The sequence below is a fragment of the Podarcis liolepis genome (genome assembly GCF_965112155.1).
Source record: "Podarcis liolepis genome assembly, chromosome: 2".
Classification (NCBI taxonomy): Eukaryota; Metazoa; Chordata; class Lepidosauria; order Squamata; family Lacertidae; genus Podarcis; species Podarcis liolepis.
In genome coordinates, this window is record NC_139555.1 from 104,603,143 (window position 1) to 104,618,951 (window position 15,809).

At 45.2% G+C, this 15,809-nt stretch overlaps 1 protein-coding gene across 2 annotated transcripts; it reads left to right on the plus strand.

Moving 5' to 3' along the window:
• Window positions 1-3,601: 3,601 nt before the first annotated feature.
• Window positions 3,602-15,350, plus strand: NDUFAF3 (NADH:ubiquinone oxidoreductase complex assembly factor 3). 2 transcript variants are annotated; one of them, XM_083493573.1, is made up of 6 exons: window positions 3,602-3,710; window positions 9,057-9,253; window positions 10,679-10,871; window positions 11,122-11,188; window positions 12,501-12,601; window positions 13,793-15,350. In XM_083493573.1, exons 2-6 carry the CDS (start codon window positions 9,177-9,179, stop codon window positions 13,883-13,885), a joined length of 531 nt encoding a protein of 176 aa, XP_083349699.1. In that variant the 5' UTR covers window positions 3,602-3,710; window positions 9,057-9,176; the 3' UTR covers window positions 13,886-15,350. The 2 variants fall into 2 exon arrangements, with proteins under 2 accessions (XP_083349699.1, XP_083349700.1); XM_083493574.1 differs by lacking the exon at window positions 3,602-3,710 and having other exon boundaries at window positions 9,084-9,253; window positions 13,793-13,895; window positions 15,162-15,350.
• The last annotated feature ends 459 nt before the right edge of the window (window positions 15,351-15,809 follow it).

The following is a 15,809-nucleotide window of genomic DNA, read 5'->3' on the forward strand; positions in this document are numbered from 1 at the left end:
GCGCGCGTACACACATACAAAGACACACTCGCCTCCTCCAAACGAACTTCTCCTTTGCTCTCGCAGCCGTCGAGCCACTTTCGCTTTTGGTCTTGCTATGCTCTGGCTAAATCCCTCCCGGGCCGGGCCTGCTGCTTGCTCCGCCTCAAGTGCTACTGGTTTCTCTCACCCATTTCCAGTGCTCACCCTACTCCAGAGTAGGACGGACACGCAGACGTGCGAGCGCAAACACACTCCGTCCCCAAGACGTCTGGCACTGCCTGCAGACCTACCTGTGTCAAAAGTGTCTTGTGCCCAAATTCTTCTGATGCAAACCAATCCAAGAAGCGCCGCGCCCCGCCCCCTCCCCGAAATAATAACTGGAATCGCAAACCATTTGCTAGCTTCTCAACAGGCCCCAAACCAGCTGCTTGTGGTTGTGTGGTGGTTGTCAAGACTAGGGCCTGGGTTCAAATCCACACTCAGCCAGGAAGGTCAATGGGTGGGGCTAGGTTGGGTCTGTTTCTCAACCTAACCTACCACACAGGGTTGTTGTGAATATAAAATAGAGCAGGAGAATAATGAAAGGGCACGGTATAAATTGTAATAATAATTGAAAATAGTAATGGTAAGGCCTGTCGTGCTTCGGTGCAAACCCCAGACAGTTGGTGCCAGAGGATTATGCCTCGGTCTGTCAGGCTGCAATGTTATTTCCCCCTGGATGGGAGTAAACCCTATTGAACTCAGCAGGACTCGCTTCTCTGGAGGCATACGCAGTGTTAGTCACTTTGCCATGCAGTGGGAGTAAGCTGGAGCCAGAGAAAATGGTAATAAATGTACAGTGGTACCTCAGGTTAAGAACTTAATTCGTTCCAGAGGTCCGTTCTTAACCTGAAACTGTTCTTAACCTGAAACACCACTTTAGCTAATGGGGCCTCCCGCTGCTGCCGCCACCGCACGATTTCTGTTCTCATCCTGAAGTAAAGTTCTTAACCTGAGGTACTATTTCTGGGTTAGCGGAGTCTGTAACCTGAAGCGTCTGTAACCCGAGGTACCACTGTATTTAAAAGCCGTATTTAAGACACAGTCCTATCCACACCCCAGGAAGTACATCCCACTGAGCAGTGTCTGTTCCTGGGAATGGTAGTTCACTCCTTACAGAGCTATGGTTCCCAGCACCCTTAACAAACTACATTTCCCAGGGTTCTTTGCGGAAAGCCATGTGCTTTAAATGCATGGCGGCCTGTGACTGATTACTCAGTGTGTAAAGTCAAATGGCAAATTCAAGTTCAAGGGCTGCCCTGGCCTGGATATCAGGCTCGGCTGCTTTCTTCAAGCTGGTGTTAGCTTATGGGGCTGTGGTTGCCTCAGTTTGTGACCAAGCTCCTAGTGGTGTGTCGTCCCCCCCCTCCCACTGCTGCCCAGTTATTATCCCGTTGCTGTTTGGGTTGCCATAGGATCCTGATTCCACACAACGGTTTCCTTATTCCACATCCCTGGGTTTCAGACATCACAGCTGCAGGGAATCAGAGCAGCCACAACAAAACAGAGCTCGCCACTCTCGCAAACACACCTCCATCCTGAATACAATACAGCAGACCCCAAATAAATTAGCAGAGGGGTGGGGTGGGGGGCTCTGCTTAATTGCAGCTCCTGGTTGTAGGTGGGGCAGTTCAGCAACAAAGCCTGTATGGGGGGGGGGGAGAAGAGGCGGAGACGAGAGGCGCCAAAGTGACTTCAGCCTCCAGATGAGCCCAGATGGCTTCAAACGCTGCCAAGTGGGGAACAGAAGGCCTGCGCGTCCTTCCAACCCTATTAACGTAGAGAAGGAGGGAACCCAAGACCCTCTCCAAGCAGCTTATTGGGATTGGGTTTCACCTGTGGCTCTGACTCAACATGCAGGTGTGCAGGCTGCCTCCCCACCCGATCAGAGATTTGTTGTTGGGGTTGTTTTTTTTAAAGCCTACAAGAGGGATTAAACAGCAAACCTGGGAGATGTGTGCCCTCATCATCAACATCAAGTGATACCATGTTATCACTTGAGCCGTTCTCCCTGCGCAAAAAATCCCACTGGGAAAGATTATTCTTGCTTGTGTTCTTCCCAGCTGATTGCCTTTCAGGTCTTGATGCCTGAACACCCTGAATGCCCACTTTTATGTACACCACTTAGAGAGGCAAATTAAGTGGCATATTGTTGTTTAGTCGTTTAGTCGTGTCTGACTCTTTGTGACCCCATGGACCAGAGCACGCCAGGCACTCCTGTCTTCCACTGCCTCCTGCAGTTTGGTCAAACTCATGCTGGTAGCTTCGAGAACACTGTCCAACCATCTCGTCCTCTGCCTTCCCCTTCTCCTTGTGCCCTCAATCTTTCCCAACATCAGGGTCTTTTCCAAGGGAGTCTTCTCTTCTCATGAGGCATATACAGTGGCGTAGCGTGGGGGGTGCAGGGGGGGGCCCGGCCGCACCGGGCGCAACATCTGGGGGTTAGGGTTAGGGGGCGCAAATTACTTGCCTTGCCCCGGGTGCTGACAACCCACGCTACGCCACTGGGCATATAGATGTCTTAAAACAAAACAAAACAAACACAACATAATAACATAATAATGATAGGGTTTGAGGGCAGTTCACAGAGTTGCTTCAGCTGATACTACAATTGCGACTGTGTGGGGGTACTAAAACTGTATGTTGCCAAATTAGTGTTTCATGTTGTGCCTTCCTTTTTTTAACTGGGCACTGCTCCCTTTTGAGGCCCTTATTTCATTATTTATTTCTAAGTACAGTGGTACCTCGGGTTAAGTACTTAATTCGTTCCGGAGGTCCGTACTTAACCTGAAACTGTTCTTAACCTGAAGCACCACTTTAGCTAATGGGGCCTCCCGCTGCTGCCGCGCTGCCGCAGCACAATTTCTGTTCTCATCCTGAGGTAAAGTTCTTAACCCGAGGTACTACTTCTTAAGCCGAGGTACTATTTCTGGGTTAGCGGAGTCTGTAACCTGAAGCGTATGTAACCTGAAGTGTATGTAACCTGAGGTACCACTGTATCCTAATAACCATGCCCTTCAGTTTAAAGCAAAACTTCTAGCCGACAGGGTGGCTTCTTTCTGATGCGGTTAGACTACAACTCCCATGATTTTAGACCATGGATCATGCTGGGACTGATGGGAACTGGAGTCCAACAGCACCTGGAGGGGACCACGTTGGATATATCTGTTCTAGGGGGGTCTAACAGCACAGAAAACAATTTCAAAACAGCAACACAAAAATTACAAAAATAATGACTACAAACCAACTGTGCAGGGTATAAAGATAGCAGGAGCCATGTTCAAATCTGAAACAGATTAAAGGTTTTTTCTACGTTAGGCATTCAGTGTGGAACCTGCTATGCTTCATTTACTCATTTTTTATTTTATTTTTAAAAAAGATATTAATTAAAGTTTTTTCTAAATATAACAATGAAAAAAATAATCAATAAAAAGAAACAAAATACAAAATACAACATAAAAACAGTTAAAAAACAAATAATTTTCCATAATATATCTTCCTTACGCTTATTTCCCCAGACCTCCTCATACCTCCCTTCTTTGTATTCCACTTCATTTACTCATTTTTTTTTACAGGACATCCGCACATCAGCAACTTCAGGTCATCCTGTAACTCTCCTGTGATTCTTCTGTCTTTTCTTGGACTGTCGTTTTTTAAAAGCACAGAAAAGTAGAGTGATCTCCATAGGTGTAGGTGCCTTTACCATTACTCTCCTGTCTCAGACTGCATAGGGCAGCGACTGGTGGGTAGAAGGAATGGCCCTCCAGATGTTTTGGGACTACAACTCCCATGATCCCTAGCTAACAGAATCAGTAGTCAGGGAGGATGGGAACTGTAGTCCCAAAACATCTGGAGGGCCGAGTTTGCCTATGCCTGCTCTAGATATTGTTGGACTCCAACTCCCATCAGCACCAGTCAGCATGACCCCGGGTCAGGGATGATGGGAGTTGATAGTCCGGCAACTTCTGGAGAGCTACAGGTTCCCTACTGCATACGGCTTTAACCAGAACTTCAAATTGTACTTGGATCTTACAGCTGTTTGTGTTTTAGTATTACCAAAAAAATTAAAAATCCAGCATTTCTGACAAATAATTGTGGCAGCTGCCTGGGTGTGTGTGTGCACGCAAAGGGCAAGCAGGAAGCATCCCTGGGGTCAAGGAGAGATTGCAGTTGGCCCTCGAACCTTCAGTTTTCTCCCTGTTTTGATCTTCTGATGCTAGGAACTTCCCCACAAACAGGAGATCACACAGAGGTGGGTTTCAGAGTCAGAACCGACCTAGATTCAGGTGGGAGGAGGAAGGCTTTAGGAGGAATTGGCTCTGGTGAGGGGCTCTGTTCTTGTCTCCAGGACACATACAAGTTCACGGGTTTGAATTTCTCGCCCACCCCTCCCTTTGCTGACACCTGGCACTTCCCCTGCCCCTCAAAACATACCCTCTGGCACCTGTTTTCCCTCCCCTCCTTCAAATTTGAGCCAGAATGGCTGGAAAACACCGGTCTTTGGGGACATTAGGGTATTTCCACAAGCACCTGTATGTTAATTGGAGACAAGGTGAGATACTAGCAGATTTCCCCATCCTGCCCAGTGGCAGATGGGCAGGATCATATTTGCCAAACCATAAGCGAATGGCATCCTTTTGCCACCCTAGGGCTAAGAACAGACTCTGTGTGAGTGTGTGGCTACGTGCGTCTTGCCATTAGTCAAAGGCACCCCGCCAAATATAACCCAAAAGCTGTCAAATTAATAGCCAGAGTTTTGTTTGCTTGTGTGGCAGGTGATTCTATGAAAACATCAAACCTAGAGAGCCATTTTTCATCTTCACATATAGTTAACAGGTTATATATGGAATCATAGAATTGTAGCGTTGGGAGGGATCCCAAAAATCACAGCCAAATGATCTCTGGCAGAATGGCCATCCAACCTTTGTTTAAAGACCTTCAGTGAAAGAGAGTCCACCATCTTTGGAGGTAGTCCGTTCCAATGTCGAATATCTCGTTAAATTTAATATGATTTTAAAGATAATTTCCCAAAGTTTTGTGATCTGTTTTTCAAAATGGCATTTTAGATGTGAGTAAAACAACCAGAAGCATCACATGCAAGATAATCAGAACATCTCTATTCCATCTCCCTAAAATTCAGATAAAGAGCTCTCCAAGAAAACAGACAAAAGGTTAATGACCCTTTATTGTAGTGATAGTTCTGCTTTCTCATTTGCTGAACTGGCAATTTTATGCTAGGAGCAAGATCGGTTGTGCGTGTTACATTGGTCACAAAACACATACTCCACCCAAATAAATGATAAGAAAAATCTACGTAGTTTAACTTTATTCTCTTATTTGAGTTTCTTAGCATTAAGAAAATGTGGTTGGACACTACCCAAAATGTGTTTAACACGCAACATTTCTTGTGACCAACGTAACTCCATAATGTGCAACTTAGGTAGCACAAATGTGTTGTCATGTACATCATTTGAACCTCTTTTTAGGATTGTAATAATAATAATAATAATAATAATAATAATAATAATAATAATAATTATTATTATTATTATTATTTATACCCCGTCCTTCCCGGTTCAAAAACTGGGCTCAGGGCGGCTAACAACAAATTTAAAACACTTAATTGCAAAAGCAATATAAAATACAGTATAAAAGCATGAATAATAAGCAGAGGATGGGTGGCCATGTGTCATGGATGCTTTAACTGAGATGCCTACATTGCCAGGGGTTGGACTAGATGACCCTCGGGGTCCCTTCCAACTCTACGATTCTGATTCTTCCTGAGAGTTTCATAATTATTACGCCTATTATACGATCAATGTAGGGGATATTAGAAAGTTTCACAAAAAGAGACGGGTCCCTGCTCCCCAGAAGTTCACAATCTGAAAGGCAAGTCAGACTAAGCTATTTGCTATCGCTTTTAACAGAAACATAATATAATATATTAATATATTTGGCAGGTACCTTCCTTCAGCTAATTCTCAGTAGACTTCTACTTTAGTATGCTTTAGAAAAGTGTAGAATTTCTATTTCTCCACTAGGCCCAGAGCCGGATTAAGGTTTGATGAGGCCCTAAGCTACTGAAAGGGACGCGGGTGGCGCTGTGGGTAAAAGCCTCAGCGCCTAGGGCTTGCCGATCGAAAGGTCAGCGGTTCGAATCCCCGCGGCGGGGTGCGCTCCCGTTGCTCGGTCCCAGCGCCTGCCAACCTAGCAGTTCGAAAGCACTCCCGGGTGTAAGTAGATAAATAGGGACCGCTTACTAGCGGGAAGGTAAACGGCGTTTCTGTGTGCGGCTCTGGCTCGCCAGAGCAGCGATGTCACACTGGCCACGTGACCCGGAAGTGTCTCTGGACAGCACTGGCCCCCGGCCTCTTGAGTGAGATGGGCGCACAACCCTAGAGTCTGTCAAGACTGGCCCGTACGGGCAGGGGTACCTTTACCTTTTAAGCTACTGAAGGTAATGGGGCCCTTTGTATGTCCCAACAAATTGTCACTGTTTTTTGTGTTGAAAATAAGCTATATGGTAATTTATGGACCTAATAGGTATCTAAAGCCATTTGCACATGCAGAATGTAGGCACCCTATATCTAGAAATGAGCAAACCAGTGATATTTTAGGGATCAGGCTAGCAAGTGGGACCCATTTCTTACATCATAGGAACCTACGCAACACAAAACACTGCTCCTGTGTGTAGGTTTTATTTTCTTTGTTTTTTATATTATATTTTGGAAATGTACATCCAGTGTTTTTTTCCCTTTAAATTTGTTGCGACCCCCCAAGAGAGTGGGGCCCTAAGCTACAGTTTATATGTAAATCTGGCACTGACTAGGCCCCACTTTTTCTTGAAGCATGAGCAGTAGAAACTCCTTCCAGCGTCCTCTCAGATGCATAAGAAACATGCCCATCCAGACTGCCTCTCCTTAGCTAGGCTGACTAGGTGGGTTTACATAGAACAGGCAAGAGGAAGCTTTCTGACTCTTAAGGACCACTTCCTGATCAGGATCTCCATCACAGACCAAATGTGACAGGTGGCCAACATCCCTTTTGCTCTCATCGGAGGGAAATCAGGCTTATAAGGGAAGAGGGGGAGAAGGCTCCCTGTCCCTTTTTAAGCTAGTCCCGTTGTGATTCTAAAGTGGAGGTGGGGAAAGCCTCCCAAAGACTTTTTTGAGCATTTGGAAGTCTTTTTTTAAATGTGATATATCTTTATTGTTTTAAAATAGATACATTTATGCCAGGAAAGCAAACAAACAGACCAACAGACATACAAACAAATAAACTATAAATTGACAAACAGACAATAGCAATATATGAAACAGCACAATTCTTATAACTAACATCATTTGTACTACCAATGATGTGAACGATTATAAAACAAGAAATTAAAAATTACTTCCAATTAGTCTCACTGTACTTTATCTGTTGATTATCTTATACCGCACAGTTACAAATTTCTTATATAGTTTCTGTTAACTTCCCTACAAACTTATATTTATACAATGCAAAGTTCAGTGTAATTCTCCCAAGAAGTTTCCTTTTATATCATAATTTTTCAAGTATTCTTTAAAAATTCTCCAATCCTTATAGACTATTTATTTTGTTTGGCTTCTTATCCTTCCTGTCGTCTTTGCTGGCTGCAGGTATTCTACCATTAAGATTTGCCAATCCGCCGTGTTAGGTATTGCTGTATTTTTCAAATTTCTTGCTACTAAGATTCTGGCCGCTGTTATCCCATACATGAACAATGTTCTTTTTGAATTCCCTATTTCTTTTGGCAATATACTTAATAGAAATATTTCTGGCCTTTTTTAAAATGTAAATTTGAATATTTTTTTAAGTTCTTCATATATATTATTCCAAAATATGCATTTGGAAGTCTTTAAAGACCACAGCAAGACTGGGTTTAAAATCCCCACCTCCCTCTTATCTTGCTGCAATCTTAAAGCAGGGAAACTCACACAAGCCTTGGGGAGTCTCCATCTCTTAAGATCGCAGCAAAATGGGGCTTAAAAGGGAAGGAGAGAGACTTCGCCGCTTCCTTTTTAGTGCTGAGTTCGGGTGCACCCCCAGAGCTCGCGAAAGAGTTTCCTCTCCCTTCATATGTGAAGGGGGAATGATTCTGCTTAGCGCCTGTTCCTGCAGTGCTTTGAACGTTCCTTGCAAACCAGCTGTTTGTTGGGGAGCTTTGCAGACTGTTTCTATTGTAGTGTTTCATGTTGCTTTATTGATCTGTGAAGTGCCTCTGACGTTATTTGGAATGGAAGGCGGCATACAATTGGTTTTAAATAGTGCAAAATAAAACCAGCCGCCGGTCAGCATGGTCATGAGTGATAGGCGTTGGAGCCCAGCAATAGAAGGTCCCTGGGTCTTATCCTCTATTTTATAGGGAGGAAACAGAAAGCTGGTTTTTCTTAGAAGTGTCATGCTTTGGCTTGTAATGCAGACTTGAATCCTCAAAGACTAAATATGTAACAGAATCACGGAGATGGAAGGAACTGCAAGGCATAGCTGTCAACTTTTCCTTTTGTAAAGGAAATTCCCTTATTCCGAATAGGATTCCTCGCAAGAAAAGGGAAAAGTTGACAGCCATGCCACAAGGGCCATCCAGCCCAACCCCCTGCAATGCAGGAATCTCAACTAAAGCATCACAACTAAAATTTAAAAAAAAAACCAAGACAAATTTTATGTATGGTAAAGCCGAAACCCCTTACTCAGAGTAAACCCCATGGGCCTTACATCTGCATAGGAGTGTGCTTTCCGTCTAATAAAGTGACTATCAACTCGCTCGCAAAGACTGCGGCATCATAGAATCGTAAAGTCGGAAGGGGTACCGCGGGTCATCTAGTCCAACCCGCTGCAATCCCGGAATCTTTTGCCCAACAGAAGTTGCACGATGCCTCCTGTTCATTGAGCCTCCCATGTGGAAAGGAAAAAAAAATGTGAGCCTGTCATACACTTGTCACCATCTAGTGGTGATTTTTCTCGGTGCAGTTTTATATCACCGGCTGCGCGCTCTCTCTTTCTCCCGCCACCAGGCAACCTCCGGTTCCTCCTCTTCTGGCTCCGCCTGCAAGTTCCGCTGGCGCCGCTCCGGGTCAGGCGCGCGATTTCTTGCTTTGCAAAGGGCGCCGCGTTTTGCGCCGCTTCCTCCACGAATGGCTCCGCTCAGGCTGCTCGGGCCAGCCCTGGGCTGGAGGCTCGCTGCTGCGGCAAGGCCCGTTTATCTCAGCAGGTAAGCGGGATCTACACCCCGCGGAGGAAACTGACAGTGCCCTATGGCTCGGGGCCGCCCGCCTCCCTCGCCGTCAAGGATTCCCGTGACTTGGGTTTCGTGCCAGGCAGAAACCCAACTGGTCAAGCCTACCCCTTCACAGCATCTCCGGGCGGGGGAGGAACTAACGCTGCTGAATTTCCGCCTGGCGTGAAGCTTTTCTGCCAGTAAGAAAAAACGGAGCAAGGAAGCAAGCCCTGCTTCTTAATGTTTTATGTTAGTGACTGAGCCTTGAAGCGGGGTGTCTAACTTTTTTGCCCTCCAGGTGCCATTGGGACGCAGCCCTCGCCATCTCTGACCATTGGCAGTGCAGGTCGGGGCTGATGGGACTTGGAGTCGCCACTTGCCCGCCCTGCACGATGTCAGCTTACACCACCCTGGTGCCTTCCATATATTTTATTTTTAAAAAATATATTTCAAACTAATTATAATATATAAAAGTGTGCACCCCACCCCCACACCACTCCATCCAACCTCCCAAAATTTCAACACCTCTTGTGATGGTTTGACCCCTTTCCTTTTTAACAGTACAAATACTATAAAGCAGCTGCTTTTAACCAAGCTTTTGAAATGGGATGACTTCTGTATTGTTATGATCTTGTATTTTGTAAGCCTTCTTGAGTTCCTTTGGTGAAAAAAGGTGGGGTATATGCTTTTCAAGTTAATAAAAAAGCGGAGAGGGACTCAGAACATTTATTATTATTATTATTATTATTATTATTATTATTATTATTATTAATTTATTTGTACCCCACCCATCTGACTGGTTAGCCCCAGCCACTCTGGGTGGCTTCCAATGTATATAAAAACATAATAAAACGTCAAACATTTAAATCTTCCCGATACAGTGCTGCCTTCAAGTGTCTTCTAAAAGTTGTGTCGTTCTTTATCTCCTTGACATCTGATGGGAGGGCGTTCCACATAGAAGGTGCCATTGCCAAGAAGGCCCTCTGCCTGGTTCCCTGTAACCTCACTTCTCGCAGTGAGGGAACTGCCAGAAGACCCTCGGAGCTGGACCTCAGTGTCCAGGCTGAGCGATGGGAGTGGAGATGCATTTACAACAGGGCTGAGGCCGTTTAAGGCTTTAAAAGTCAACGCCAACCCTTTGAATTGTGCTCGGAAACATAATTTTATTGAAACCTTCCAGCAGGTTATGAAAACCAAACTAATCTAAATAAAAATAAAGAGGAAAACCGGAAACAAAAAAGAAAGAAAATGAGAAAGTGAGATATGAGAGAGAGAGAGAGCTCTATCAGGGGTAGACCTTAACCCTTATATTGCACAGGAGGTGGACCCTCTGAGCTCTCGCCTCACAGTAGTGATCCTGAGCACACTGTGATTTAGATACAGTCTCAAGTGTCTTCTTCTCCATACCTCCACCGCCAGGCCACCCCAGCGAGGCCACCGCCTGACACCTTCAGATGATGAGCTCTACCAGAAGACCACGATCCAGCACCTGGAGAAGGAATCCCAAGACATCATGTACATAGAAGGCTACAGTGAACGAGGCTTCAGCATCAGCGGGAACAAGGTGGTGGGGCCTTGCGCAGTCTTGCCACGAGCCATCCTGCAGTGGAACGTGAGTTTGGGGCGGGGTGGGGCCTTTCGACTCCTCCACATCCACCCCGATGCTTGGAAATGCGGACCGTGGTGCTAGGAAGGAGATTCCCTCATCTGCAGACAGGACTGTCAACCCTGGAAGACATCTTTCCAAGTCCTGAGATCCTTTGTTAGATCATTGATCTCACAACCATATCCTGAGCTGTGTAGCGCATTTTTTCTCTTATAAACTAATTACAGGACTTCCTTTTTCCACCCGTCCTTTCCAGGTTGGCACACATAAGGACATCACCACTGAGAGCCTCGTCCTGTTCCGCCTGCTGGAGCCTCGAATAGGTACAAGTGCTCTAATTTCCCTTGCGCCTGGCATGGGGAACCTCTGGCCTGCCAGATGTTGTTGGATTTTATATCCGATCATCCCCGACTTTTAGCTATGCTGGCTGGAGCTGGTGGGGAGTTCTTCTGGTCCAGCAATATCTAGACAGCCATAGGTCAGCCAACCCACACTTACTGTGGGACGGGAAGGAAGCAAATCGCTGGGAAGACGGTTTGTGAGCAACCTGGTTGTAACCATCCAGTTTTACACCTGGATATTGCCCCAAAACGTGCTTCAAGCTTGTCGCCTGCTCTTCCTCTGAATAACAGCTTGCCTCGGGTTCCCAGGCGATGTACACAGTCCGCCTGACTTGCCTTGAGCAGTAGACCCCTGGGAACCCCAGGGGAGATGGTGGGACTCCTTCAGGGAGAGGAAGTTCAGTTGTGCAGGAAAATGAAGTTTCATTGCACAGATGGAAGTCCTTGCACTAATGGGACTTCTTTTTTAAATTTCATTTATACTTTTCAGAGATATACATTTCACTGATTTTACATTCATTTTGACATTTTAAAACTTGACTTCCTTCCCCCTCTTTCTGCGGTTCCTTAAATTTATTTTTATTACCTTCTGCATATCCAAATTAACTTGCTCATTTATTTATAATATATATTACACACACACACACACACACACACACACACACACACACACACACACACACAGCTGTAGGTTATAACAATAATCCTACCAGTGTTTTTATCTGTTTACAGTTTGTCTGTAAATATTCAACAAACCATTTCCATTCTTTTATAAAAAGAAGTTTGTTATCTTGATTTCTTATTCTTCCAGTATGTTTCGCCATTTCTGCATATTCTGTAAGTTTTTGTATCCATTCTTCCTATGCTGCCATAATGGGACAACTTCACTGGGGGAAAAAACCCCATTGTGTTTTTATTAAATGATGAAATTAAACTTAAGAGTGGCAGACGGAATTTCCCATCCCTCTCTAAGAAACTGAGAGCATCTTGCTGCTTTGACTTGTATAATTATTATTTTTTAAAGTGTTTTTGTGTTAGCTTTTATTACTGGGGGGGGGGGGGCTGCATTAAATTATTTCAGGGAAATAGTTTTTTTTAAAAAGGGAAATGGAATTGAGGCTGCAAATAGGATTCCTAGCAGCTGACCGGAGCCAAATGAAGCGGCTGGCATGCCAGTCACAAACTGATCATCTTTGCCTCTCGCAGCCCATACCACTGAAGAATGCTCAGGAGGAAGGTTGAACTGGTGTCCATTCTAATCGCTTTCTGTGGTTTCATCTGTTGGCTGTCCTAGAAATCCTGGTCCTGGGGACGGGAAGCAAGGTGGAGCGGCTGGATCCCGCTGTCCTGAAGTTAATGCGTCAGTGTGGGATTTCTGTGGAGGTACAAGATACGGTAAGAGGCCCAAAATGGGGACGAGAAGCAAAGGAGACAATCTTCTCCCTCAGTACTAGTGCTTGCTTCCTTTGGATCTCTCACCTCTGTATTTGAAGCCTCAGCATTTAGAATCTGGAGCTGGACGGGACATGCTAGCAGCATGGTGTCATAGGCTTAGGAATCAGATTTGGGCCTAATGCTCCCAGTCCTGCTGGCAAAGAAATGTTGGCAATATCTGCCCACAACTTAAGGAAGAAGAAGAGGAGGAGTTTGGATTCGATATCCCGCTTTATCACTACCCTAAGGGGTCTCAAAGCGGCTAACATGCTCCTTTCCCTTCCTCCCCCACAACAAACACTCTGTGAGGCTGAGAGACTTCAGAGAAGTGTGACTTGCCCAAGGTCACCCAGCAGCTGCATGTGGAGGAGCGGGGAAGCGAACCCGGTTCACCAGATTACGAGTCTACTGCTCTTAACCACTACGCCACACTGAAATTGTATGGAGATGTACTTTATTTGGGGCAAATCTTATCTCCAGAGCTCCTTGGCTATTTGTTCTTTCCAACACCAGGTTTCTGGCTGCGAGGCCTCTGGTATATTGGTGTGGGTATTTTTCATCCCTTAAAGAGTAGGAACTTCTAGGTATTGATCACTACACTGGTAACATGAGCCGTTTGCTGCAGTGAGATACACTCTGTTCATTGTTGTTGTTTAGTCATTTAGTCGTGTCCGACTCTTCGTGACCCCATGGACCAGAGCACGCCAGGCACTCCTGTCTTCCACTGCCTCCAGCCATCTCGTCCTCTGTCGTCCCCTTCTCCTTGTGCCCTCCATCTTTCCCAACATCAGGGTCTTTTCCAGGGAGTCTTCTCTTCTCATGAGGTGGCCAAAGTATTGGAGTCTCAGCTTCACGATCTGTCCTTCCAGTGAGCACTCAGGGCTGATTTCCCTAAGATTTCCCTCTGTTCATACTGGCTGTTTTTGCTGAGATGCACTCTTATCGTTAGATTTGCACTCTGCCTTGATCCATGCCTTCCCCAACCCAAACTTCTAGCTCAGTCAGTAGAGCATGAGACTCCTAATTGCAGGGTTGTGGGTTGGAGTCCCACATTGGGCAGAAGATTCCTGAATTGCAGCAGATTGGATGACCCTCACAGTCCCTTCCCAGGTCTACAATTCTGATTCTTGTTTCATCTCATTGCTTTCGCAGCCCAATGCCTGTGCAACGTTCAACTTCTTGACAAGTGAGCGGCGTATGGCTGCTGCCGGCCTTATCCCACCTCCCGGTGTAACACGTGGCTGAATCTCTGAGGGTAAGACCCAGGGGAAGGAAGAGTCTTTGGCAGGGCGAAGAAAGAGATGCTGTTGTCACGCCTGCCATGTTCTTCGTTGCTGCGTTTGAGGGACGCTCCTGTTTGAAAGCAACACAAGCCTTTGTGCCCCAAGGCGTATCTGTCAACCTGTATGAATGAGTGACAAGTCTTTTTTTTAAATACAAGAACCCCAGCATGGCTAATTCTAGAGACAGCTTACTTAACACCCACTTTTGGGATGAGGCCCTGGGGTCTAGAAATGTAAAAAAGAAAGAACCGCCTTCAGTTTGATCCACGTGCTAAATTAACTTCATGCGGCAACCTGGATTTGAGGATAGAGAGGCAGTCTTTCTTGTGGAAAAAAATCTAGAACTGTGGAGTTTGCACATTAGATCAGCTGATCGATGGAGATTGTTAGTTTCCTGTGTTGTGATCTAGATACTATACTACCAATGAGTGCTGGATATAGCAATATTTTCAGTTATAGCACTCCTCAGTGTCTGTTTATGGTCTGCCTGCTTTGAGGGCTGCAGACCACCCCCAAATAGTTGGAAGGAATAATTGGATATTCACAAAAAAACAAAACCTGTAATTATTGAAAAGGTTCAGGAACTTAGGAAAGAATGGAAACTGGGAGTTAGAATGTATTGTACAACCTAAACAATAGAAAATATATTGGAATATACTACAGAATACTTATTTAGATTTGAGATTGATTCAGCAAAAATTGGCTTTTTGGATATACTGGCCTCCACAACTACTCTACAAGAAGGTGCTGTCAAACTCGGATGGACATTTGAAGTGTAATGCTGGAAATATCTGCTTAAGGCATATGATGTGGGATTGTCCAATGCAACTGGACTTTCTGAAGTTGTTGTATGTAACAACTTTGCATGAGCAAAATCCTTGATATTCATGGATGTTCGTGTGCTTTTAAATTATGTTCCAGTTGTATGGGATTGATGGCAGGACAACAAAAATTGATTTTGCAAGCCTTTAGAGAGTCACCGAGTGATTTATACTTCAAGCCTGGAAGGGTAAATATTCACCACCTATTACAGAGTTGTCTAAAGACCTTAAATCCCTTGCTGCATCTGAACGTACTTTCCTAGAAACATCAATTTCATTTGATATATTCTACCCAGCCACCCAAGTGGATATTCAATCTCTCTATATAAATCACAGATGTAATTGATGTAAGCTGACAGGTGTTCCTCCTCCTTTTTGTCTCCCCCCTTAATAATCTTGCAATAAAAATCAATTAAGAATGAAGACAGGACAAGCCAATGACCGACCTTTGGCGATATGGATGGCATCCTTGAGCAAAGTGTGTAATCTTAGCATTTGAGCGTGGACTAGCCCAGAGTGGCGAAGATCCAGAATATACTTGAAACAGAATAACGTGGAACTATATGTGTGTGTTTTCCCAGTCTGTATAAAGGGGTTAAGGACCCAGCTGTTACGTGGCTCTTTTAAGAAGCTCCTTCTACTGTCTTTTATGGGTTGGAAATTTCTGCGCAAAGGGAAGAAGTAGTGGGGACCTTGAAGCCCTGGTGTGTAGGCTTTGAGCCAGCCATCCAGCCTCTCCTCACATTGTGTGCTTTAAGAAGCATTTTGTGTGGAACCAGCAGCGAATTGCATTTCTGTAGCCCACCTTCCAAGATGCCACAGAACTGGCAGGCGTGCTTTTAAAAAACTATTCTCACAACAACCTTATGAGGTGGGGCAGATAGATTATTTGAACCTGGGTTTTCTCCAATACCCCCCCCCCCATTTCTGAACCACTCAAATTTTATGAAGGAAACTGAAAAAGTGTAAGCCCAACAACCTTGCACGTGTGTGTGTGTGTGTGTGAGAGAGAGAGAGAGAGGGAGGGAGGGAGGGAGGGAGTGTGGAAGCCAGGGGAAGGAAGGC

Coding starts and splice junctions, on each gene's coding strand:
- NDUFAF3 (XM_083493573.1), top strand. CDS start 9,177: ATGGCTCCGCTCAGGCTGCTCGGGCCAGCCCTGGGCTGGAGGCTCGCT. Junction 10,872..11,121: donor GAGCCATCCTGCAGTGGAAC/GTGAGTTTGGGG, acceptor CGTCCTTTCCAG/GTTGGCACACATAAGGACAT. Junction 11,189..12,500: donor CCTGCTGGAGCCTCGAATAG/GTACAAGTGCTC, acceptor TGGCTGTCCTAG/AAATCCTGGTCCTGGGGACG.